Source organism: Macaca thibetana, chromosome 9 (assembly GCF_024542745.1).
Source record: "Macaca thibetana thibetana isolate TM-01 chromosome 9, ASM2454274v1, whole genome shotgun sequence".
NCBI lineage: Eukaryota > Metazoa > Chordata > Mammalia > Primates > Cercopithecidae > Macaca > Macaca thibetana.
In genome coordinates this window covers 94,463,726-94,487,618 of record NC_065586.1, presented here as the reverse complement: position 1 = coordinate 94,487,618, position 23,893 = coordinate 94,463,726, and the positions used below count along the sequence as shown (strand labels likewise).

At 48.2% G+C, this 23,893-nt stretch overlaps 1 protein-coding gene across 10 annotated transcripts in view; it reads left to right on the top strand.

The window, feature by feature from the left end:
• The first annotated feature begins 751 nt into the window (after positions 1–751).
• The window catches only part of HPS1 (HPS1 biogenesis of lysosomal organelles complex 3 subunit 1), a 30,602-nt gene continuing 7,460 nt past the window's right edge, over positions 752–23,893 (top strand). Inside the window, exons 1-14 of one of the 10 annotated variants that reach the window (XM_050805696.1) lie at positions 752–828; positions 2,290–2,404; positions 4,435–4,551; positions 12,245–12,382; positions 12,601–12,743; positions 13,928–14,036; positions 16,759–16,919; positions 17,389–17,488; positions 18,162–18,260; positions 18,409–18,478; positions 20,715–20,764; positions 21,977–22,144; positions 22,242–22,421; positions 23,672–23,733. In XM_050805696.1, the coding sequence (XP_050661653.1) occupies positions 4,435–4,551; positions 12,245–12,382; positions 12,601–12,743; positions 13,928–14,036; positions 16,759–16,919; positions 17,389–17,488; positions 18,162–18,260; positions 18,409–18,478; positions 20,715–20,764; positions 21,977–22,144; positions 22,242–22,421; positions 23,672–23,733 (1,397 nt within the window). In that variant the 5' untranslated portion in view covers positions 752–828; positions 2,290–2,404. The other 9 variants (XM_050805698.1, XM_050805695.1, XM_050805697.1 and 6 more) reach the window with 9 other exon arrangements.

Here is a 23,893-nt window from a genome sequence, read left to right as displayed (position 1 = left end):
ATGTGCTGTGGATGGGGAGTTGGAAGAATTTGCCCTAAGGTGGGCTGGAAGGGGTGGGTAGTGGGTTGTGGGGAGTGATGCTCTCTTTGATCTGCAGGTGGTGGAGGTATTGATTCTTAGCCTCTGCCTTTCCCCCAAGGGATGCTCAATCTACTATATCCCCAGCCAGTTCCTACAACCCATACCCCGCTGGGCTGGGCTCAGAGCTCCTAGGTGGCACCCAGGCACTGAGGGGTGGATTGTTCGGGAATTTAGCCCCTTCCATTATTAACAGAATGCCCCCTCCACTTCCAGCCACCCCCAATATACATACCATTTTTTAAAATTAATCTTGCAAACATAGGTTCAACACGAAACTCCTAATGTGCACTCTGCTCCCAAAATAGATTGAAAACTTTTATAAAGAAATTCCAGCGTTGGGACTCTGGGGGCAACTGAGCCCTTCTGTGCGCTGTGTCACCTCCCCAAAGGTCAGGAAGAGCAGTCACAAAAGGACAGCTTTAACCCTAGAACTTCAGTTCATTAAGCAAAGCCTGGGGTTCCGGGCAAGAGGAGGAGAGAAGGAATCAGCTGAGGAGCCAGGAAACCTGGGTTCTGAGCCTGGTTCGGCCCCTCAGCAAGTTATTTTTTTCTCTCTCTGAGCCTCCGTTTCCTCTTCTGTAAAACGGGGCATGGGCAAGGCCTGGCAGGGGCGGGGCTCGAACCTGCGGAAAGCAACGGCGGCTCCGGCCCCTCCCGGGGCGGGGCGGTCACGTGCGCGATCACGCGGTCCTACCCGGAAGCGCGCCCGGGCTCCTGCAGGCGGGGCGCTGTGCGCGCCGCGATCCGGTACGTGGGTCTCCGGGCAGTCCCCTCCCGGGGCGGTGATCCTTCCTCAGAGCCCCTCGCAACCCTCCCGGAAGTGGGGGAGGGGCTCTAGGGGTCCCGGAGCGGGCCCACCCCTAGCCTCACCCACTGCGGGCGTGTGGTCGTGGGCAGGTCGCTTCCTCGCTCGGAGCCAAAGTTCCTCAGCCGTGAAGAGGGGCGGATGTCACAAGTCAAGCCTCCTTCCCAGGATGGCCGTGAGGTTCAGGGGTGGGGAGAGGTGGGGATTTGGGGGTAAAACTGGACAGAAACTGGCGTGCTAGGCAAACGGGAGCCGCTGACTCGCTCTCTGCAGAGACTCGGGGACAGGGCCGGGCTCCGAAGGTGTGGGACCCCAGAAGGAGCTGCTGAAGGCGGGACCAAGGGCTACAGGGAGGTTTGCTGGAGTCCAGATGGTGAAAGTGCGCCCTGGGGGTCGCCCCAGCTTGGCCCTCCCCCCGCCATCTGGAGCACCCTTCGCCAGTGAGTCCCCTCCGAGTTCCCTTTCTAGGGCAAGATAGCAAGGTGAAGCCGAAGTCACAACGTTTCACCGGCGAGGTTCTCTTCCCAGCAGCCTTTGGGAAGCATCCCCCTGTTTCGGGAATGTGGCATTCGGGCCAATCATGTGGGTGATGGAGCCCGTCTCAGGATTAGGTTGCTAAAGGCCGAACTCCTAACAGCAGTCTCTGTGGCGGGTAGTCACTTGCCTCTTACTCGCTTACAGTGCTTGACTTCCTAATTAAGTTTTCTGTTGTTCCTGCCTTCTATCCAAATATGAAAGATTCTGGAACCAGATTGGTTAATCCTGTTATTTGAAGAAGGGAAGCTGGGAAATAGGAATAATGATCCCCACACCTATATAAGAAAGCAGTTTGCTAAGGTTACTTTGCAGCTTGCCTGGTCACTCCCGTGATCTAACCCTGTAGGGAGGTAGAGTAGGGGATGTTGCTCTATTTCTCCGTGGGAGTTTGAGGCTCAAAGAGGTTTATGCGACTTGGCAAAGCCAAAACTAGAACCTGGTCCCAGATGCCTTTCCTGTTTGTTTCCTTCCACTCATCGCATCACCCCAGGATCCCCACTCCCTTCACTGGGACTGCATCCTCGCCGCCTGGGGTGTGCTATGCTGTCTCCGGTCAGTCACTCCTAGCGAGCTCCCTGGGGCTGCTTGGGGAGCTCTGAGTGACCCACAGAAGTGAGAGCGCTTCGTAGGAACAAAGGAGGAAGGAACAAAAGTGGGCACCTGCTCTGTACAAAGGGCTGTTCTGGCCGGGTTCCTATTCTCCATTATGGGAGGTGAGGGGCAGGATCCCGGATATGTTCTTAGCAGACTGCCTCAGGGCCTGGAGAGACCAGGGACCACGCAGCCCTTCTCCAGCTTGTCCTTTCCCAACGGGCAGCAGTCAGGACCAGGGCATTTGTCTGCCTTCATGTTCTCTCTGTTTTAAGCATTTGCAGGACCAGGGATGCTGTGCTGCTCTCCCATGAACCAGTCCCCAAGTCTCTGCTGCAGCCCTTTCTGAACCTCTGACTGTCTGGATGCTCCACTGTGCTCCTTGCCAAGGTAGATGATTTTGCCCCACCTGGGGAGGACAGGGAGGCAGGCAGCATCCACCCTGGGGCACTGGGAGGCAGATGGAATGAGGTAGGCAGTGGACTGAGTGCTCCTGAGCTCTGCAGACCTGCTCATCCCCTCCCCAGCCCTGCATCCTGAGGTCACCCCCATCCTGATGCCTCATCTCTCCTTCACCCCTCGCATCCAGGTGGGTCATCACAGCCTGCTGAGTCTTTAAAGCTCCTCCGGCCCCCACCAAGGGGTGAGCACTCATTACCCGACACCTGCACCTAGATGACCGCCTTCATGACCTCAACCTGCCCATCTCCAGCCAGCCGGTCACTTCTCTGCTCACAACCACAGCCTCCATTCCATAGCCCACTGCTCCCTAACCCATACACTCTGGTCAGCTTTGTCACATGTACCTGGGAGTCCCAGAGAAGCCTCTTCAGGTCCACCTGCCTCTCCCAGCAACCTCCTCTTCACACCTGTTGCACTGTCAGTGTCTGCCTTGGCATTGAGTAATTCTGTGGGAATAGCCTGCATTCCTCCTTCACTGTGCTGTTGTCTCCTGGCATTCACCATAAACACCTTGGGACCAGTTGCACGGAGTTAGTTTGGGAGGAATTCAGTAAGGACCACTAAGCTGGACCTGGGGATGACAGAACACAAGACCTGGAGATGCTATGATCCTCCCAAAAAAACTGGAAATCTGCATGTGTGAGAGTTACAGCAGAGCTTCCTAATCATTGTTATGGCTTAGCACACATACCACATGATTATATCGGCATGACACCCTGAGGCACATAAGAGGATTTGAAACCACTGCCTGAGGCCTCTCAGCTGCAGCAGGCAGCCTGGAGCGCTGTCCTCACCAGCCTGGTCAGGCTGCCCCAAGAGTTAGAAGATCAGCGCTTGCCGCACCCAGAGGGCCACGGCACACAGTGTGGGGAGCTGTATGAAAGATCTTCCAGTGGGTGAATAGTGAAGACGTTCCTTACACAATCAAGCACAGAGTGTGTGGTGTGTGTGGCAGGGGTGGGGGAGGAGATTTGGGAGGGCTGAAGACACTGGTAGCTGTGGCCCTAGAAGCTGCAGCCTACTAGGTACAGGGTCTTTAGGCAGCCTCTGTTCTCACCATGAGCAGGGAGAGCAGCATTTGAATGAAATTCTGTGGTGCTGAAATAAATTCAGGGCCTTTGAGGCTCGTCTTCTGGAGCTGTTTTTTGTTTGTTTATTTGTTTCTTCAGACAGAGTCTCTCTCTGTCCCCTAGGCTGGAGTGCGGTGGCACGATCTCGGCTCACTGCAACCTCTGCCTCCCAGGTTCAAGCAATTCTCCTGCCTCAGCCTCCCGAGTAGCTGGGATTACAGGCACGTGCCACCACGCCTGGCTAAGTTTTGTATTTTTAGTAGAGACGGGGTTTCACCATGTTGGCCAGGCTGGTCTCAAACTCCTGACTTCAGGTGATCCACCCGCCTCAGCCTCCCAAAGTGCTGGGATTACAGGCGTGAGCCACCGCCCCTGGCCCTGGAACTGTTTTTATCTGAGGGAGAGATATCTCTGGACTGCGCAGAGATGGAGGTGCAGCAGCGCCCTCCAATCCACACCAGGCACTAACTGTCTGCTGTGAGCATGGCCTCCCTGGGCATTCGGCTCCATGTCCAGGCCAAGACCCGGGTCCCTTCCTGTTCCAGTCTGGTTCCGGTAGGCCCTGTGGTGGGTCTGATGCTGTGCTGAGAGGGACTAGATACCACAGAGGAAAGAGCCCCAGCCTTGGCATCAAACAGATTTAGGTCTGGATTCCAGCTTTGCCACTTCAGGCTGTGCCTGTGTCCTGCTCTCTAAAATGGGAGTACCTAAAGAGCCCTACTTTGTCCAGTTGTGAGGGTGCAACAAAAATGGAAGGCCTTTGTGATGTCTGGTGTGCAGAAAGGGCTCACTGAATGTTTGCTGGGGTTGGGGTCCTCTTCGTTACTCAGGCTGTGCTCATGGATGTTGGGGCTAGGGGCTGACCTTGACCTTGCCTTTCCCTGGCAGATGAAGTGCGTCTTGGTGGCCACTGAGGGTGCAGAGGTCCTCTTCTACTGGACAGATGACGAGTTTGAAGAGAGTCTCCGGCTGAAGTTCGGGCAGTCAGAGAATGAGGAAGAAGAGGTGAGTGCAGGGTAGGCAGTCCCAGGAGGGGTGGATAGGAAGGAACCATACAAAACTACCAGCAGGCAGAGAGGCAGGAAAACCTGTGTTCACCCTGTCCTGGGCAGCATGAGCAGCGTGTTGTGTGGGGTCCAGCATCCTTCACAGCTAGACCCTCATCCTCAAGGTCTGCCTCTTGATGCTCTGAGCTCAATGACCCCACCCCCACACCCCACCAGGGCTCTCCGGGCTAAGTGAGGGCAAGAAGATGTCGAATTTGAATCACATAACAGAGGAACTTGGAGCCATCAGTTTCTGTACCCTAAAAAGTTTAACAAGGCTGGGCATGGTGGCTCACGCCTGTAATCACAACACTTTGGGAAGCCAAGGTGGGTCAATTGCTTGAGCTCAGGAGTTTGAGACCAGCCCGGGCAGCATGGCGAAACCCTGTCTCTACAAAAAAAAAAACCACAAAAGTTAGCCAGGTGTGGTCCCAGCTACTTGGGAGGTTGAGGTGGGAGGATCACTTGAGTCCAGATGGTAGAGGTTGCAGTGAGCCAAGATTGTGCCTGTGCATTCCAACCTGGGCGACAGAGCAAAAAAAAAAATGAAAAAGTTTAATGTAAGCTGAACACATTAATTTTTAATAGCTGTATTAAGGTATGATTAACATACCATAAATTGCACATATTTAAAGTATACAACTTGATAAGCTTTGATATGTATATATACCTATGATTCTATCACAATCAATAAAAGGAATATATCTACCACCTCAAACATTTGTAATCCTTTCTTTCCCATCCCCATCCCGTAGGAACTGCTGATCTGCTTTCTGTCACGATAGGTTAGTTTGTATTATATGGGCTTATATAAATGGAGCCATACAGTATGTGCTTGGATTTAGTTTGGTTTTGGTTTGACTGCTTTCACTCAGCATGATTATTTTGTGATTCATCTGTGTTGTGGCATGTATCAATAGTTCATTCCTTTTCATTGAGCAGTAATCTATTGTATCAGGATGCCACCATTTGTTCATTCATTTACTTGTTGATGGACATCTGTGTAATTTTCAGTTTTTGACTATTACAAGTAAAGCAACTATGAACATGCACGTACAAGTCCATGTATACATGGATGCTTTCACGTCCAAGGACAGATACTTAGGGTAGAACAGCTAGATCATGTACGTGCATGTGTAACTTTTTAATAAACTGCCAAACTTTTCCAAAGTGGTTGTATAATTTTTTATTCCAGCTGTAGTGTTTGAGAGTTCAGTTCCTCCATATCCTCACCAACACTATGGTCCGTCTTTTTAATTGTAGCCATTCTAATAGATGTCCACTGGAATCTCACTGTGTTTTAAATTTCATTTCCTTAATGACTAATGATTTTGAGCATCTTTTCATGTGCTTATTTGCCATATCTTTTGCCCAGTTTTTATTTGAGTTGATTGTTTCTTCTTACTATTCTTACTGAGTTTTGAGAGCTTGTGATATATTTTGGATGAAGTCCTTTATCAGATACATGTTTTGCAAATACTTTCTTCCAGTTTGTGGCTTGTGTTTATATTCTCAATGGTATCTTTCAAAGAGCAGAAGTATTAGAACTCGAGTTTGTCCATTTTGCATTTATGGATTATGCTTTTAGTGTTACATCTAAGAAATCTTTGCCCAACTCACAAAGAGTTTTCTCTACATATTCTTTTGAAAGTTTTATAGTTTTAGGTTTTATATCAGGTCTGATGATCTACTTTGAATTTTTGTGTGTGGTGCGAGCTATGGATTGAAGTTAATTTTTTTTTTTTTTTTTTTTTTTTTTGCATGTGGACATCCAGTTTAATACTTTAACGTTACAACTCAGAAATACTTGTCATTTTCACTTACATAATTTCTACTGTATATTTTAAAGGAGTAATTTATTTTGAAAATGTTTTCCCAATTAATTTTGGGTTAAAAATGTTTTTTACTGGGGATGCAGTGGAAGGTGTTCTTACGTTTCTGCAGCAGCATGGACTGGTTGCCTATCTTGCCCTTTCTGCTCTAAGGGGTCTCATCATCCAGCCAATGAGTGAGCCAACTCCACTTCAGGGGGTCCATTTACCATCAATGTCACCCATGTTCTCATCACAGTCTTTAGGCAAACACAAGATATCAGAGATCATAGACATTCAAGTGGTTTTATTTAAGCTAACTGTTAGACTTTATTTTTTAACAGTCAATACATACAATATTTAAATTAAGACTTTTTAAGTATTTCCGTTTTTAAACTACTGTTACAACTATGTCAGCTTAAGAAGCAAGCTATTTGGTGGCCTTTCTCTTCCTCTTTATTGAAAACCTGGCAAAGGAATGAACTGAATTTTCAGTTCCTAAAAATGAGTAGTGTAAAGGAAAGGTGGTCTTTAAAGTTTTTTTTGTTGTTGTTAATGTGCAACACATTCTTTTCTTGTCATATAAATAACATGAGTTAATTGTAGGAAATTTGGAAATACAAAGAGATAGTTTTTAAATGACCTGTAATTCCACTACCCAGAGCTATTAGCTTTTTAATATACTTTCTTTGGGTCTTTATTTTTTCTATATAATTGGGATTATACCACATTTACAGTTTTACTGCCTTTTTTTTTTTTCACTTGCCATTATATCAAGATATTTCTTCTCTTTTCTTAAATAGTCTCAGAAGCATAATTCTTAATGGAAACATTATACTCCAGTACATGAATCAGTGTATCATCCTTTATTTAACTATTTTCCTCATATGGACATATATATTGCTCCTAATTTGCTATATCACTCTTGCTTTAAGGAACATTTGTGCTTAAATTTTATCTCATGTCAGATTATTTCCTTAGGATAAATTCCTAAAAATAAAAATATTGAATCAAAAGCCATTCAAAGATATTGTACTACTTTATAATTCCACCAAGTAATATATGAGTATGCTCCTTTATAGTCTATATACACCAAACATTTTTATCTCCCCTGTGTTTTTTTTTTTGCATGTGGACATCCAGTTTAACACTTTAACATTACAACTCAGAAATACTTGTCATTTTCATACCACTATAAAGAAATGCCCAAGACTGGGTACTTTGTAAAGGAAAGAAGTTTAATTGACTCACAGTTGAGCACGGCTGTGGAGGCATCAGGAAACTTACAATCATGTCAAAAGGCGAAGGGAAGCAAGACACCTTCTTCACAAGGCAGCAGGAAGGAGAAGTGCTGAGTGAAGGGGAAAGAGCCTCTTATAAAACCATTAGATCTCATGAGAACTCAGTATCACAAGAACAGCATGGGGGAACCTGCCCACATGATTCATTTACCTCCACCTGGTTTCTCTGTTGACATATGAGGAGTATGGGAATTATGGGGATTGCAATTCAAGATGAGATTTGGATGGGGACACAAAGCCTAATCATATCATTCTGCCCAGGCCCCTCCCAAATCTCATGTCCCTTTCACATTTAAAAACCAATCATGCCTTCCCAACAGTTCCCCAAAGTCTTAATTCATTCCAGCATTAACCAAAATGTCCAAGATCAAAGTCTCACCTGAGACAAGGCAAGTCCCTTCCACCTATGACCCTGTAAAATAAAAAACAAGTTACTTTCCAGACACAATGGAGGTATAGGCATTGGGTAAATGTTCCCATTCCAAATGGGAGAAATTGGATGAAACTAAGGGGCTACAGGCCCCATGCAAGTCCGAAATCCAGTGGGGCAGTCAAATCTTAAAGCTTTGAAATGATCTCCTTTGACTCTACGTCTCCATCCAGGTCACACTGATACAAGAGGTGCTCCCAAGGCCTTGGGCAACTCTACCCCTGTGCTTTTGCAGGGTACAGTCCTCTTCCCAGCTGTTTTCACAGGCTGATGTTGAGTATCTGCAGCTTTTCCAGGTGCATGGTGCAGGCTGTCGGTGTATCTACCATTCTGGGGGCTAAAGGATGGTGGCCCTATTCTCACAGCTCCACTATGCAGTGCCCCAATGGGGACTCTGTGTGGAGGCATCTGACCCCACAATTCCCTTATTCACCACTCTAGCAGAGGTTCTCCATGAGGGCTCTGTCCCTGCAGCAAACTTCTGCCTGGACATCCTGGCATTTCCATACATCCTCTGAAATCTAGGTGGAGGTTCCCTAACCTCAATTTTTGATTTATGTGCACCCACAGGCCCAACACCACATGTAAGCCACCAAAGCTTGGGGCTTGCACTCTCTGAAACAACAGCCAGAGCTGTATGTTGGCATCTTTTAGCCATGGCTAGGATGCAGGGCACCATGCCCCCAGACTGCACAAAGCAGCAAGGCCCTGGGCCCAACCCCTGAAACAGTTTTTCCTTCCTAGGCCTCCAGGCCTGTGGCAAGTGGGGCTGCTGTGAAGACCTCTGACATGCCCTGGAGACATTTTTCCTATTGTCTTGGTGATTAACGTTTGGCTCTTCATTAGTTTTGCAAATTTCTGCAGCCAAGGCTTGAATTTCTCCTCAGAAAATGGGCTTTTCTTTTCTATTGCATCATCAGGTTGCAAATTTTCCAAACTTTTATGTTCTGCTTCCCTTTTAAAGGTAAGTCTCAATCCAAACCATCTATTAGTGAATGCATAAAGCTGAGTGTTTTTAAGAGCACCCAAGTCACTTCCTGAATGCTTTGCTACTTAGAAATTTCTTCCACCAGATACCCTAAATCATCTCTCTCAAGTTCAAAGTTGCATAGATCTCTAGGGCAGGAGCAAAATGCTTCCAGTCTCTTTGCTAAAGCATAACAAAAGTCACCTTTTTTCCAGTTCCAAATAAGTTCCTCATTGCCATCTGAGACCACCAATGATATGGACTTCATTGTCCATATCACTATCAGAATTTTGTTCAAAAGCATTCAACAAGTCTCTGGGAAGTTCCAAACTTTCCCACATCTTCCTGTTTTCTTCTGAGCCCTCCATACTGTTCCAACCTCTGCCTGTTATGCGGTTCCAAAGTCACTTTCACATTTTCGGGTATCTGTATAGTAGCACCTCACACCTGCAGTACCAATTTACTGTGTCAGTCCGTTTTCATACCACTATAAAGAACTGCCTGAGACTGGGTAATTATAAAGAGGTTTAATTGACTCACAGTTCAGCATGGCTGGGGAGAACTCAGGAAACTTACATTCATGGTGGAAGGCAAAGAGGAAACAAGGCACCTTCTTCCCAAGGTGGCAGGAAGAAGTGTCAAGCAAAGTGGGGAAGAGCCCCTTATAAAACCATCGGATGTCATGAGAACTCACTCATTCTCATGAGAACGAGTTGAGAACAGCCTGGGGAAAACCACGCCATGATTCAGTTATCTCCACCTGGTCTCCCTTGACACGTGGGGATTATGGGGATTACAAGTCAAGATGAGATTTCGTGGGGACACAAAGCCTGACCATGTCATCCCCTCACCAAAAAAAAGTTCTATTCCTGCGGAAAAAGCTACAGTCATGCCTTGCTTAATGATGGTGATACATTCTATTAATAACAAATTCATCATTAGGTGATTTCCTTGTCATGTGAACATCAGAGTGTGTACTTACACAAACCTAGATGGTGTAGCCGACTACACACCTAGGCTCTACAGTATGGCCTGTTGCTTCTAGGCTGCAAACCTGTACAGCATGTGACTGTACTGAATACTGCAGACAGTTGTAACACAACGGTAAATGTTTGTGTATCTGAATGAACATAGAGAAGGTATAGCAAAAATCTTCGTGTAATGTTATGGGGCCACTATCGTGCGTGGTCTGTTGCTGACCAAAACATTGCTCTTCAGTACGTGACTATACTGCTTTTAAGATGAGTTTCTATCAAAATCTAGATTCATAAGTGACTTCTGTATTAATAAAATTTGTTCAAGAAAATCGTGGTATATGAATAATTCAGCAAATATTTGAATTCTTGCCTGTTTATTGAATTCTTGCCTATCTGTGGGGGTATTCATTAACCAAATATTAATTGAGAACCTATCATGTGCCAGTCTCTTGGGGTAAAGCAGTGAACATAGCAACATGATCCCTGCTTTCATGGAACTTAGAGTCTAAAGAAGGACGTTGTACAGTGAACCAGATGGCAAATAAGTACCATGAGTTCAGGTGGTGACAAATAGTCTGGAGAAGTTAAATGGGGTACGGGATGGGGAGTGACAGAGGCAGGGGTTGGTGGCCTGAGGTGGCCAGAAAAAAAAACAATCTGAGCTGGAGCCAGAACGATGAGTAGGAGCCACTGTGAAAGCTTGACAGACAGACTGTGGGAGCTGGGCACAGTCCTTGGTTCCTGAATGTTGGCAGGAAAACTTACTCCATAGTGCTGTGTCCCGCTTGTACTTCAATGCTGCACCTTCCCGCTGGCCAGTTGCCCGTCTTTTCAAGACAAGGTCTTACTCAGCTCCTTGTAGATTTCCCTAGCTCCAAGTTAGTGCTGTGCCTCCCTCATATTTCATTCACGTCTCCTGAAATCCTCTTGGGAAATCTGCTGTTTTCTTTCTTTTTTTTCCACTGTGGAGAATTTGATTTGTAACTGTTCCACTGGCTTTATCCCATTTTATTCACACATTTGCAACAAACTTGTCCAGTTCCTTTTTGTTCTTATTTATTTGTTTTGTTCCTTGTTTCGGCCAGCTGAGAGAATGGATGGAGGAAGAACTTATCAAAGTCAATGCAGACTTGTTATGGAAAATAGGGAAAGTACAGAAATATACTTAAAAATACAGGGAAAAAAATCACTCCTAATTCCTCTATCCAGAAGTAACTTTAATAAAATGGCTTTCTCAGTATTTTATCAATACTTCGTTTTTTCTATACATTCACATTCTTGTTTTATTTTTAACTACAACATTGTGTCAGAGGAATTTTCCATGTCATTGAAACACTCATGTATATATGTGTGTGTGTGTGTGTGTGTGTGTGTGTGTATATTTTACTTTAAGTTCTAGCGTACATGTGCACAAAGTGTAGGTTTGTTACATATGTATACATGTGCTATGTTGCTGTGCTACACCCATTGACTCATCATTTACATTAGGTATATCTCCTAATGCTATCCCTCCCCCCACCCCACAACAGGCCCCGGTGTGTGATGTTCCCCTTCCTGTGTCCAAGTGTTCTCATTGTTCAGTTCCCACCTATGAGTGAGAACATGTGGGAAACGCTCTAATATTTTAAGTGGCTATAGACTTTTCCATAATTTTGATGTACTGCTATTTATTTAACTATTTCCCTGATCCTGGATGTTTATATTTTTTTCCAGTTGTTTGCTATTATAAATTATGCAGTAGTGAACATCTTTGTGCATGTGTCTTTGTCCTAATCTCTGATCATTTTCTTTAGGACAAATTTTCCAAAGTAAACTTATTGCAAAAAACAGCATAGACTTTGGTACATGCTGCAAACTTCCTTCCAGCTCCCCGTTCAGTGCTTCCCACATTCCACTATTGTAATGAGGCCCAATTCCTTAATGTTTCTTTCCGGATTCAGAGCCTAAACAGCACCATTACCCAGCTGGCCCTCCCCATTCTTCCTAACCACTACCCAAAGTGTTGGGGGCAGTCTCTTTTTGCCCCCCTCCCTACCAGGACAGTGATACCCTCCCAGGAGGGTCTAACACTATGGAACCCTTGATATCAAGGCCTTGTCTTGTCCTTTCCTTTGTTCTTGTTGTCTGGCCCACTCTAAGCAGTGATATTTTCCCCCATTTTTGTAGCTCCCTGCCCTGGAGGACCAGCTCAGCACCCTCCTAGCCCCGGTCATCATCTCCTCCATGACGATGCTGGAGAAGCTCTCAGACACCTACACCTGCTTCTCCACAGAAAACGGCAACTCCCTGTATGTCCTTCACCTGGTGAGTCTGTAGCTCTGGGGCCCATGTTCCTCTTCCCTCCGCTCGATGGGGAGTCCACAGGCCTCTCTTATCTGGAGCTTTAGACTCCTTTAGAAGGCAGAAACGGTATCTTATCAAACCCCCTGGCACCCGAGCCTTCCCTGGCTTGTCCGCGGAGACTAGGGCAGGTGAAGGGAGTGCCTGGGGGCTGGCTGACACTGGCCTGCCTGTGCCTGCAGTTTGGAGAATGCCTGTTCATTGCCATCAATGGCGACCACACTGAGAGCGAGGGCGACCTGCGGCGGAAGCTATACGTGCTCAAGTACCTGTTCGAAGTGCACTTCGGGCTGGTGACTGTGGACGGTCAGCTTATCCGAAAGGAGTGAGTCCTCAAAGCTGGTCCCCTCTGTCCTTTGCCGAGCACCCTCGCTGGACCAGGCAATGTGTGCCCAGCCCCTGTGAAGCTGCCATTTTTCACACACTGCCCCCAGCTGGGTCCCTAGTTCAGACAAACAGAGCTCAAATGAACCTTGGAGATCATCTGGTCCGACCCTCTGACTTTGTATCTGGTGAAACAGAGCAGGGAATGGAACTCACTTGCCTGGGGTCATCCAGCTGGTGGTTGGCCACATCCAAACTGGAAATCTGAGCTCAAGACTCTCAGTCCAGTGCTCTTTCCATTCTCCCAACATCGTCGCCCGGCATTACAAATCTGGTCTGAGCTAGTCCTCTCTGGCTTCTCAAGCTTCAGACTGCCTCTCCAGAAAAACACAAGCCTGTGCACACTCATACAGTCTCGTGAAGGTTTTCTCAGGAGACAGACCCTAAAACCTGTCTCTGAGCCCACAGTAAAGAACTTGGGGAAAGGGAATGATGGTTCAAAGTATACACTGAGGTGGGAGGGACCCCAGAAAAGGCTTATAGTTGAAATATAGACCTAGAAAAGAGAAGTTCATGGTATCACCACCCCTTGATTCTCTAAGATGGATTGGGAAGCTGCAGAGCATGAAACTCTGGGACTTCAGAGTTTTGTATCAATGTGAGCAACTACCCATATCGAGGCATTTCTCAAATGCACAAACATTGTTTCATGAGTCATTGTAGCCCAGATAGGTCATGGTTTCAATGGCAAATACTACAGGTGGTGGATGCCTGTTACATGAACCACATTGGCTAGTGCAGACCTTGCCAGCATCCGAGATGGCTGCGACCCTGTGTAGGACCCTGATGATGGACCAGACCTGTCTGTGTTCAGTGGCCTCTGTGTGAGAAGCTTAAGCATCACCCTGGCTCTCTCTAGCTGGCTTTGTATGACATGTGTTTGTGTGACAGAGGTTGAGGAGTGAGGTGATTTGCTTAGCTGCCTGCCTTCTGGCTCCGTGCCTATCTCACCCCACTCCACAGCTAGAGCTCAGCCAGAAGCCTGGCCCCCTTTCCCAGCTGTGTGGGCAGGTCACGCGGGCTCACCAGGCTCTGATGCTGAGCTGGGACTGTGGCCCTTCGGTTGGGTGTGGGGGAGACCAGCTTTCTCGTGATCTCGCCTGCCCTCTCTGGCTCTGCCCCCAGGCTGCGGCCCCCAGACCTGGGGCAGCGTGTCCAGCTGTGGGAGCACTTCCAGAGCCTGCTGTGGACCTACAGCCGCCTGCGGGAGCAGGAGCAGTGCTTCGCCGTGGAGGTGACTACTGGGCGCGGGAGTCCTCAGGACTTGAAGCTGTCAGGTCAGAGGGGGCATCCAGCTCTAAGACCATGTTTTAACCCTAATGAGTGAAGGCACAGGCAGCCCCTGAAACTCATGTATTCAGAGAGAGTTGTTCTTTGTGGCCATATGGAGGGTTGTGTACTCTGATGGGCTTTCCCATGGTAAAACAGCTCGATCCTGAATAATACAGACTTTTAATGTAATTTTTGGGTTCACTGTAAATTACAGAAATCTTTGAAGACAATTCCTTCAACCCTTCCCTCCTCCTCCCACAAAGTTATATTGAGCTGGAACTGGAGGGGAAAGCAGTGGAGAAAAACACAGCACTAAAGGCAAGATTGCCCTGAGTGCAAATGATATCAGCACTACAGCCAGTAAACAGCCTTGGGCCAGCAGCAGCGTAGGAGAGCTGAGCCTGCAACTCTAGGTTAAGCCCAGCCCCAAAAAGTTAAAGTGGCTACTGGTGCTTTTATAAAGCCTAGTAAATAAAAAACTAAAAAATTAAAAATAAAAACTAAAGTGGCTGCTGGTCAGTAGCACTCCTTGGCTTCCTAAAGAGGTAAACCAAATTCTCTTGCAGGCAGTGGTTTTCATACTCCAGCGTGTGTCAGAATCCTCTGCAGGGCTTGTCAAATACAGGTTACTGGGCCTCACTTTCAGCATTTCTCATTTAGCAAGTCTGGGATGGGGGCTCTGGAACTTGCATTTCTTTTTCTTTTTCTTTTTCTTTTTTTTTTTGAGATGGAGTCTGATCTGTTGCCCAGGGTAGAGTGCAGTGGAGCGATCTTGGCTCACTGTGACCTCCGCCTCCCAGGTTCAAGCGATTCTCCTGCCTTAGCCTCCTGAGTAGCTGGGATTACAGGCACGTGCCACCACACCTGGCTAATTTTTGTGTTTTTAGTAGAGATGGGGTTTCACTATGTTGGTCAGGCTGGTCTGGAACTCCTGACCTCATGATCTGCCCACTTCAGCCTCCCAAAGTGCTGGGATTACAGGTGTGAGCCACCATGCCTGGCCCTAGAACTTGCATTTCTAAAAAATTCCCAGGTGCTGTTTGTTTATTGTGCTGTTCCAGGAACCACACTTTGAAAACCACTGCTAAAGCAGGAAAGGTACCAATCAAACAAATGTGAACTCACAACTGAAGAAAATCAGATATAGAAGAAAATAAGCCACCATGAGGGAGAGTCAGGAAAATCAATTACCAGCAGATTTATATCCCAAGGCACTTGATGCATTGAAACTATTAAGTATAGAATATAAAATAACTATGAAATGTTTAAAGATATGAAGTGTAGAATCACAAAATGAGATAAGAAGAAACTCTAAATTGGCCAGACAATTGGCCTTGTATATTGCCTTTGAAAAAGAACCCATACAAATATTTTAGAAATAAAAATGTAGTTGTTAAAATGAAAAACTCAAGGGATGTGTTAAATAGCAGATGAGACATAGCTAGAGGGAGAATTAATGAGCTGGAAAATAGATCTGAAGGAATTGATTCTCACACCCCCACTCATTCACTTTTCCAATAAACATATAGTACCTATTATATGCTAAGAAGTGTGCCAGGCCATGGGAATAAAGAGGTGAATAAAGACACATTCACTGCCCTTGAGGGGAAATCAGCCATGTGTATACTAAAAGATATAATAAAGAATCCTGGGTGCCATATTAGGTTTTTCATCAAAAGCCATGGTGGCACAAGAGATGGAATGGTTAACTCTTTCTGGGACATTAGGAAAGACTTCTTGTAGGAGGTTACCTAATGCCATTAGTATAAAATCCAAACTCCTTCCCAAGCCTACCAGGCCCTGTGTGATCTATCGCTGCCTATCTCACTCCAGCTTCATCTCATGCCTCTCTTGTCCACACTTACTGAGTGCTAGTCACATGAAACTTCTTTAAGTTTCAGGAAAACTCTGTATTTAGATCTGTCCAGTATGATAGTCATTAGCTACATGTGGCTGTTGAACATTTGAAATACAGCTAGTGCAAATTGAGTTACGCTATGCATGTGAAATATATTCCAGATTTTGGTAACTTAGCACAAAAAAGAATGTAAAACATTCCATTAATAAGGCTTTTGTATCATGTGGTGATAGTATTTTGGATATATTGAGTAAAATGAAATATGTCATTAAAATTAATGTCAACTGTTTCTCTTTACTTTTTTAATGTGGTCACTGGAAAAATTTAAATTATGCATAGGGCCTACATTTTATTTCTGTTGGACAGCACCATTCCAAACTCTCTCCCCTCCTCAGAGCCTCTGAATATGCCGTTTCCTTGACTTGCAGTGTTCTCTCTCTCCCTCTTTCTCTGGTGGGCCATCCGGTTGTTTAGATATTAGTTTAAAGGTGACCTAATTCAGGGACATTTCTTTGGACACCCTACCCAAGGAGGTCGCTGCTATTTCTCTCTAGCCCAGTGCTGTGTATTTTGTACTTGGTGCTTATTTACAAATGGCACTTAACTTTATTTCCTTGTATATTGCCTTGCCTCATCCACTAGTCTAGTGACCAGACAGTAAGCCTCAGGAAGGCTGGGACCTGGTGGGTCTTAGTCCCCCTGTTTCCAAGTATCTGGTGCAGAGTCCAAGCTCAGTGTGGACAGTGAATGTCCCCACTAGCCCAGGGCCTGGAGTGGAGCAAGGTGGTTGGTGGTACAGCTTTCTCTCCCTGCCTGCCCTGGCCAGGCCCTGGAGCGGCTGATTCACCCCCAGCTCTGTGAGCTGTGCATAGAGGCACTGGAGCGGCACGTCATCCAGGCTGTCAACACCAGCTCAGAGCGGGGCGGCGAGGAGGCCCTGCATGCCTTCCTGCTCGTGCATTCCAAGCTGCTGGCATTCTACTCTAGGTGAGCTCAAGGTCCGGCGTGTGGTGGCTAAAGTCTCCCTGGCCTCCCCACTCCCCTTATTCCCTCTGCCTGAAAAGCACCACCTGCCCAGCCAAGAATCACCTCCTCCATGAAGCCTGAAACCTTCCCAGATTTGATTCTTCAACCCTTTTCAGCTCACTCATTTCTCTATGTCATTCCTTCCTGGAAAACTGTCTTATAGTCTCAACCTAGAACTTCCTTTTATGTTGTTCTTAGTCCCTGGTGCTTTCCCACTGCTAAATCATTTTCTTTTCTTTGTTCTATACAACTAAGTTTTACTTTAAAATTTGATGAGTTAATTAATTGTGTTTGTGCCTTGCCCGTCTCCAGAAAGGATTAAGTACATTGCTCCTTGAGGGCAGGGGCCAGGCTCCACACTCCTTTAACCTGCCTGCCCCATCTCCTGCTGGGCACGTGCTGATGGGTGGCTGTGCTCCTATGTCTGCAGCCACAGTGCCAGCTCCCTGCGCCCGGCCGACCTGCTCGTCCTCATCCTCCTGGTTCAGGACCTCTACCCCAGCGAGAGCACAGTGGAGGATGACACTCAGGTCTCAGGGCAGCTCTCTGGGCAGAGGGAGGCCTTGGGGAGGTGGTTCAGAAAACCTGCCTGGAGAGTGGTGGGGGACTCCCCCTGGGGACTCCATGTTATCTAAGTCACAATTCTGGGTGTGTGGTTGGGCGTGACTTCTTTCCCACTGCTTTCAGATGTAAGGGGAATTCTGGAGTGCACATGGTCCAGTGGGTTCAAAGTGCAGATTTTTCAAGTCAGCCATGGTTTGAAACCCAGCTTCACCACCTGGCTGTGTGAGCTGAGCTCGTACTTGCACCCCCAGAGCCTCAATGCCCTTATCTGTGCAATGGGAATAACAAAGCATCTACCTCTCAGGAGTTTTTGGAGGGGACAAAAGGCACGGTTCCCACGGAACCCGGCACCGCCTGGGGCATAGTGAATGCTCAGTGAGTGTTAGCCACCACCATCGCTGTTGACCTCATCACCAGGGGAAGTGGTGGGTTGGATACCAGTGTGTTGGAATTTCTGGAATTTCCACAGAACAGACCGCCTAGAATCAAATCCCTGGGAAGTCTGAGGACCGCACACCCAGGACAGCACCTGGAACGGGTGGAGGGGTGGGGGCTTCTCTGTGAAGCGCTGGGAGGCAGAAGGGGTGGAGGGAGCCAGGTCAGATAGGAGCTAACCAGCCTCTCCCCTGCCCTGCACAGCCTTCCCCACGGAGGGCCCGGAGCAGCCAGAACATCCCCGTGCAGCAGGCGTGGAGCCCTCACTCCACAGGCCCAACCAGGGGGAGCTCTGCAGAGACGGTGTGTGCTGTGCACTTTGTGGAGTCAGGGGCAGGAGGGGATTGGCCTCTGCAGGCGACCAGGCCTTTCCTGCCCCTCCCGGGAGAGCAGGGACAGGGTTGAGCCAGCTGGGAGAGCCTCTCAACCTGAGCCACCTTCTTCATTCCAGGAGACAGACAGCTTCTCCCTCCCTGAGGAGTACTTCACACCAGCTCCTTCCCCTGGTGATCAGAGCTCAGGTGAGGCCTGGAGGAAAGCAGGAGGAAACAATAGCTAGCTGCCTGCGGCAGTAGCAATCAGCAGCCCAGGACGTTTGTCTTAGGCTTCAGTGGACCCCGTGTCTCCTAAGACATGAGTGCAGGTACCTGTGTTCCTAGAACCCAGGGCGCTGTCTGCGGCTCCCCATCTTCCCTGCCAGCTCCAGCCTGAACTCAAGGACTGTTAAGACCACTCCACTGATCCCTAATGCTGTTGATGACAAGTTGATTGTCATCGTTTAAAACTTTTGCACATGCATTCTCAGACTCATCTTTCTTTTTTGTAATTAAAAATTAAGTTAAATTAAGTAATAATCACCTCATTTCAATACATTCTAAAATATAAATATTCAGCCTCTGTAGTTTATACTTTACCTGTTTCTCCAAAGTATGTGGGTAAACAATAAAAAAAACTATAAATATTCAAAATGGGTCAGGTGTGGTGGCTCACGCCTGTAATCCCAGCACTTTGGGAGGCCAAGGCGGGTAGATCACTTGAGGTCAGGAGTTCGAGACCAGCCTGGCCCACATGGCGAAACCCCGTGTCTACTAAAAGTACAAAAATTAGCCAGGCACAGTGACAGGTGCCTGTAATCCCAGCTATTCAGGAGGCTGAGGCAGGAGAATCACTTGAACCCGGGAGGTGGAGGTTGCGGTGAGCCGAGATCATGCCACTGCACTCCAGCCTGGGCGACAGAGCAAGACTCTGTCTCAAAAAAAACAAAAACAAAAACAAAAACAAAACTACAAATATTCAAAATGTTACAAAAAAAATAGACAACCTTGCTTAGAGAAGTAGATAAACCAAAATCCAGATTGTTGTGGTCACTATGAATGAGCATTATATTTATTTCTGAAGTTCTTAGGTAAAAAAAAAAGGATCCTGTGGTCCATCCACATCATCTGATGGAAGAAAGAAGGCCAGGGTTTCAGGAGGAGAAACTTGTTGGGGACTAGGATTTGAAAGGAATTTATTATGTGGCTTCTTTTAACCAGTGGCTCCCAACCCTGGTACATTGGAATCACCGGGCAGCTTCAACCAGCCCAATTAAGTTACAGTCTGTGGGCCTGGGACCCAGGTGTGAATACCTCTAGGAAATTTTCCCAGGTGAGTCCAATGTGCCTCAGGTGCAAACCATTACTGTGCGCAGATTTAGGTTACAGCATGCTTTGCCCCCTGGCTGCATATTGAACTCACCTTTGGATCTTTAACAATCATTCAAGCTGAGCCTATACCCAGAGATGCTGACTCAGTTGACCTGGGCGTCAGGATTTTGTAAAGGTCCCCAAATGATTGTCATGTGTAGCCAAGGTTGACAACTACTGGGTTAGATGCTCTTAACTTTAGGTCCTTGGACTGGCTAGAAGCCTAGGACCCCCTGAGACTGTGTGCAAACTCGTCTATGCCTGTGCAGTTCCTGGGGTGAGGGTTCCTAGCTATCTTCAGATTCCCTGAGCTCTCGGTGAGCCTGAGACCTGTTGAGAAGCAGTGCTTCTGGGTAATCTCCCAAGTTCCTCTTCGTCATTCATAACTGTCCTCCTCCCAGTCCCTCTCTCTCGACAGTGGTTTTTTATGCCTCAGAACTGTAAAAAATAATGTTCTACCGTGCACAGAACTCACAACTTACAAATGGCTTGGGTTGCACTCATCCATTTGTAAATTAGGTGTTTAAGACTAGGAACACACTTCCCCCAGAGGAACATGATTATAAATGAGGGTTGTTTGCAATGAAATATAAGAGGTAACAGTATTATTACAGACACATAATATTTCAGGTATATGGTGGATTCAGTAGGTTTTTGTGCGCTATATTCGGAAGGAAATCCACCTCAATTCCCAGCACACAGTAGGCGCTCAGTAAGAGCTTGCTGGTTGACTAATGAGTGCGCAAAGGTGGACTGTGTGTGCTGACTCCTGAGGGGCGGGTTGAAGTCTGAAGGAATACAGGGGACAGAACAAGGAGGGGATTAGGGAGCAAGGGAGGGTCAGCTTCTCTGCCAGGCCCGGGCCACCTCAGCCCGGGTACTGCAGAGTTCACCTTGTGCCTGCCAACTTGGGATGAAGGGGTGTTGCCCAGCCACATTGCCACCCCTACGTGGAGCTGGCAGCCAAGGGCGGAGGTTGTGGGGGACACCTGGGCCCCCTACCCCGTGCTGTTGAGCCGTTGCTTATATCTCATGATACTTATATCGTTATGTTATTACCTGTGGCCTGCAGGTAGCACCATCTGGCTGGAGGGGAGCACCCCACCCATGGAAGCCCTTCAGGTGAGTTTCTCCGGTGTCTGCCTGGGCGCCAGCTGATCTGAGATGCCGCAGTAAGTGTTGGGGGCTCTGAGGGTTCCGCCTCCAGGGTCACTCTACCCATGGCAGCCCTCCTCCGGCCCACCCCAGGGCTGGTCAGTACAGGTGCCTGTCCTGGTGCCAGAGCTCAGCGCAGAGGCAGGGTCCAGGGACAGGCTGTGAGGGCTGGTGAACTTGCCCCTCCCCTCCCCCAGGTGCTGTCCCTCAGCTCCACTGTTCTTGGGAGTGAAAGTCCAATAGAATGTTTGATTTTTTTTTAAGTGAGCGTGTATATTTATTGTAGAAAGATTGGGAAATACAAAAGTAAACTCTAAAAAACGGAATGAAAATTACTCTGAATTCTGTCCTCAAAATGAGATTAACATCTTTGGGTATTTCTTTCTAGTTTTTTTTCCTGTGACTTTACACGCACGCGCACACACACACACACACACTACATATGTACATGTGTGTATTTTTAAAATCAGATTTGGATGCTAACATGCTTCATTATACTTTTGTATTTAAAATTCTTCCGTTTCCTAAGCAGTCTCACAGTGTGGTTTGTAATGATTATCTGGGAGTCCATCACATGCATATGTTATTTATGTAACAAATGCCCGGGACAATCGCATCATTGTGTCCAGTGTTTGCTGTTATATATAATACTGAAGAGGAATTTTTGTGGCATCTCTCGTGATTTCCTTAATTCTATAATTTTTAGAACTAAAGGCTTTCTTACTCAGATCCGTCTGTAAGGCTGGAGCCTTGCTCATTTGGTCACTTTATGCCTCAGTTTCCCCAATTTGAGTGGCTGTTGGGATGTTCTGAGGATGATTGAAATGATACAATGTTGAACGTTAGTACCTCCGTCTGTTGAAAATGCGCACTCCCCATCCACGAGTGTGTTTCCCTGCCTTCTCGGTCCTCTCTGTGCCACCACCCAGCCCCTCTGCCCCTGCCCACTGCCCTGCTTGGCATCCGGGCCGGACTCTGGGCAGAAAGGCCCAGAAGCAGCTGAGAGGGGCAACAGCGGAACTGGAGCTGCGAGGACAGGTTCAGCAGAGTGCAGGGATTTAAAAACCGGAGTTTCTTAGAGCTAAAAATGTTTATTTCTTATGGTTCACAGATAGGGCAGCAATGGGTGGGTCCGACTTAGGGATCCCACCTCTCACTGCAACTCTTCTTCCTCTGTAGATAGCGGAGGACACCCTCCAAACGCTGGTTCCCCACTGCCCTGCGCCATCCAGCCCCAGAAGGATCTTCCTGGATGCCAACGTGAAGGAAAGCTACTGCCCCCTAGTGCCCCACACCATGTACTGCCTGCCCCTGTGGCCGGGCATCAACCTGGTGCTCCTGACCAGGGTAGGACAGCCCCTCACCCTGCCCTGGTGACGCTTGGGGCTGGCACGGCTTCCCCAGGGGCAGCCCCGTTCACTCGCCTCTCGGCCCTTTCCCTCAGAGCCCCAGCGCGCCTCTGGCCCTGGTCCTGTCCCAGCTGATGGATGGCTTCGCCATGCTGGAGAAGAAGCTGAAGGAAGGGCCGGAGGCTGGGGCCTCCCTGCGCTCCCAGCCCCTTGTGGGAGACCTGCGCCAGAGGATGGACAAGTTTGTCAAGAATCGAGGGGCACAGGAGATTCAGGTGAGACCCAAGTTCCAGTCCTCCCCACCTGAGGAAGGGGCACGGCTGGCAGCAGGGTCCATCGGGTCCACCGCAGCTGAGGGGCCAGCAGGCCTGGGTTCCTGTCCAGGCTGCACCTCCACCGGGCCTACGATCCTTGTTTTCCCTATTATGAAATGATAACGAAAACTTAGCTGCTTTTTAGGTTTTCAGAATCTTTTTATGTGTGTTTGGCAGAACATGAATTATAATTCCCCTTTTTTAGGTGTGGAAACTAAGGCTTAGATAAGTTTTAGCTTGGCCAAGATTATGCGGCTCGTGAGCAGTGGAGCCAGAGCCTGGATGCAGTGAGCAAGTGCAGGCCAGGGATCTGCCCGTCACGGGCTTCCTCCTGCAGCAGGGCCATGCACCCGGGCTCGCAGGGCAACACGGGGATGTGCAGGTCATGGCCCCACCCTACCCGCAGCAAGCTTAGGGCCCAGGTGGGGAACTGAGACCAGGAGACACACGAGAACGTGTAGAAACAGGCAGTAGAAACAGTAGAAACGGCAGTAGAAACAGGCCATCACCCCATGCTCTGACAAAGCCCAGATCAGGGCCTGGACGGCAGTGGGGTGGGTGGGGGTTGACACTGGATTTAAGCAGTGGCGGTGCCTGGGTGTTTGAGGAGCTGAGACCCATTGTGGCTGGAGTGCCTGTCAGTCTGAAGGCTGCAGGATTGGCTGGAGGAGGCAGAGCAAGCAGCTGATGCCCCAGACCCAGGTTCCTCTTCACGGAGGCAGAGGCAGTGCCGCATCCTGCAGTGCCTCAGGGCGTCCTAAGGAGCACTTTCATTAGAACACCAAGTTCTTCTGCTTTATAGAGATCCTGTGGGGCCGCCCCCTGCATGGCTACCCCATGCCCACCCCATGCCCTCCCAGCTCCTGCAGCAGCACCTTCTCTGCACACCCCAGCCCCTGCCCTATGTGTGCCCCCCAACCCTGAGGGGCTGGCCTGGTCACTGTGAGGGCGCTACTGTACGTGCCTGTGCCCATCAGACAGTGAGCCCCTGGAAACTGCCCTTTAAATAAACACTGCTGAGTGACCAGAACATGGCACACTGAAGTCTGCAGGGGGCTGGTGGGGCCTGCCAGGGTAGCCTGCATTGGCCAGATGGGCAGATTTGTCTGGGGGCCCTGTGCCCTCTCAGAGCCTGATCTGGGAAGGACTTTGGCCTGGACCTCACTGGAAACATGGTGGGGATGCAAACCTGCCACCTGTCTTCCTTACAGAGCACCTGGCTGGAGTTTAAGGCCAAGGCTTTCTCCAAAAGTGAGCCCGGATCCTCCTCCGAGTAAGTGGTGGGCCTCAGGACAAGGGGTGGGTCATGTGCCCAGGCAGACTGTTCCCTGGGAGACCGCATCTCCTCCACCACTGCACGTCGTTTATCATCAAAATAATTTCAAGAAAGGAGATTTCTTCCCACATATGTGGCACACCATGTAGAGAAGCTG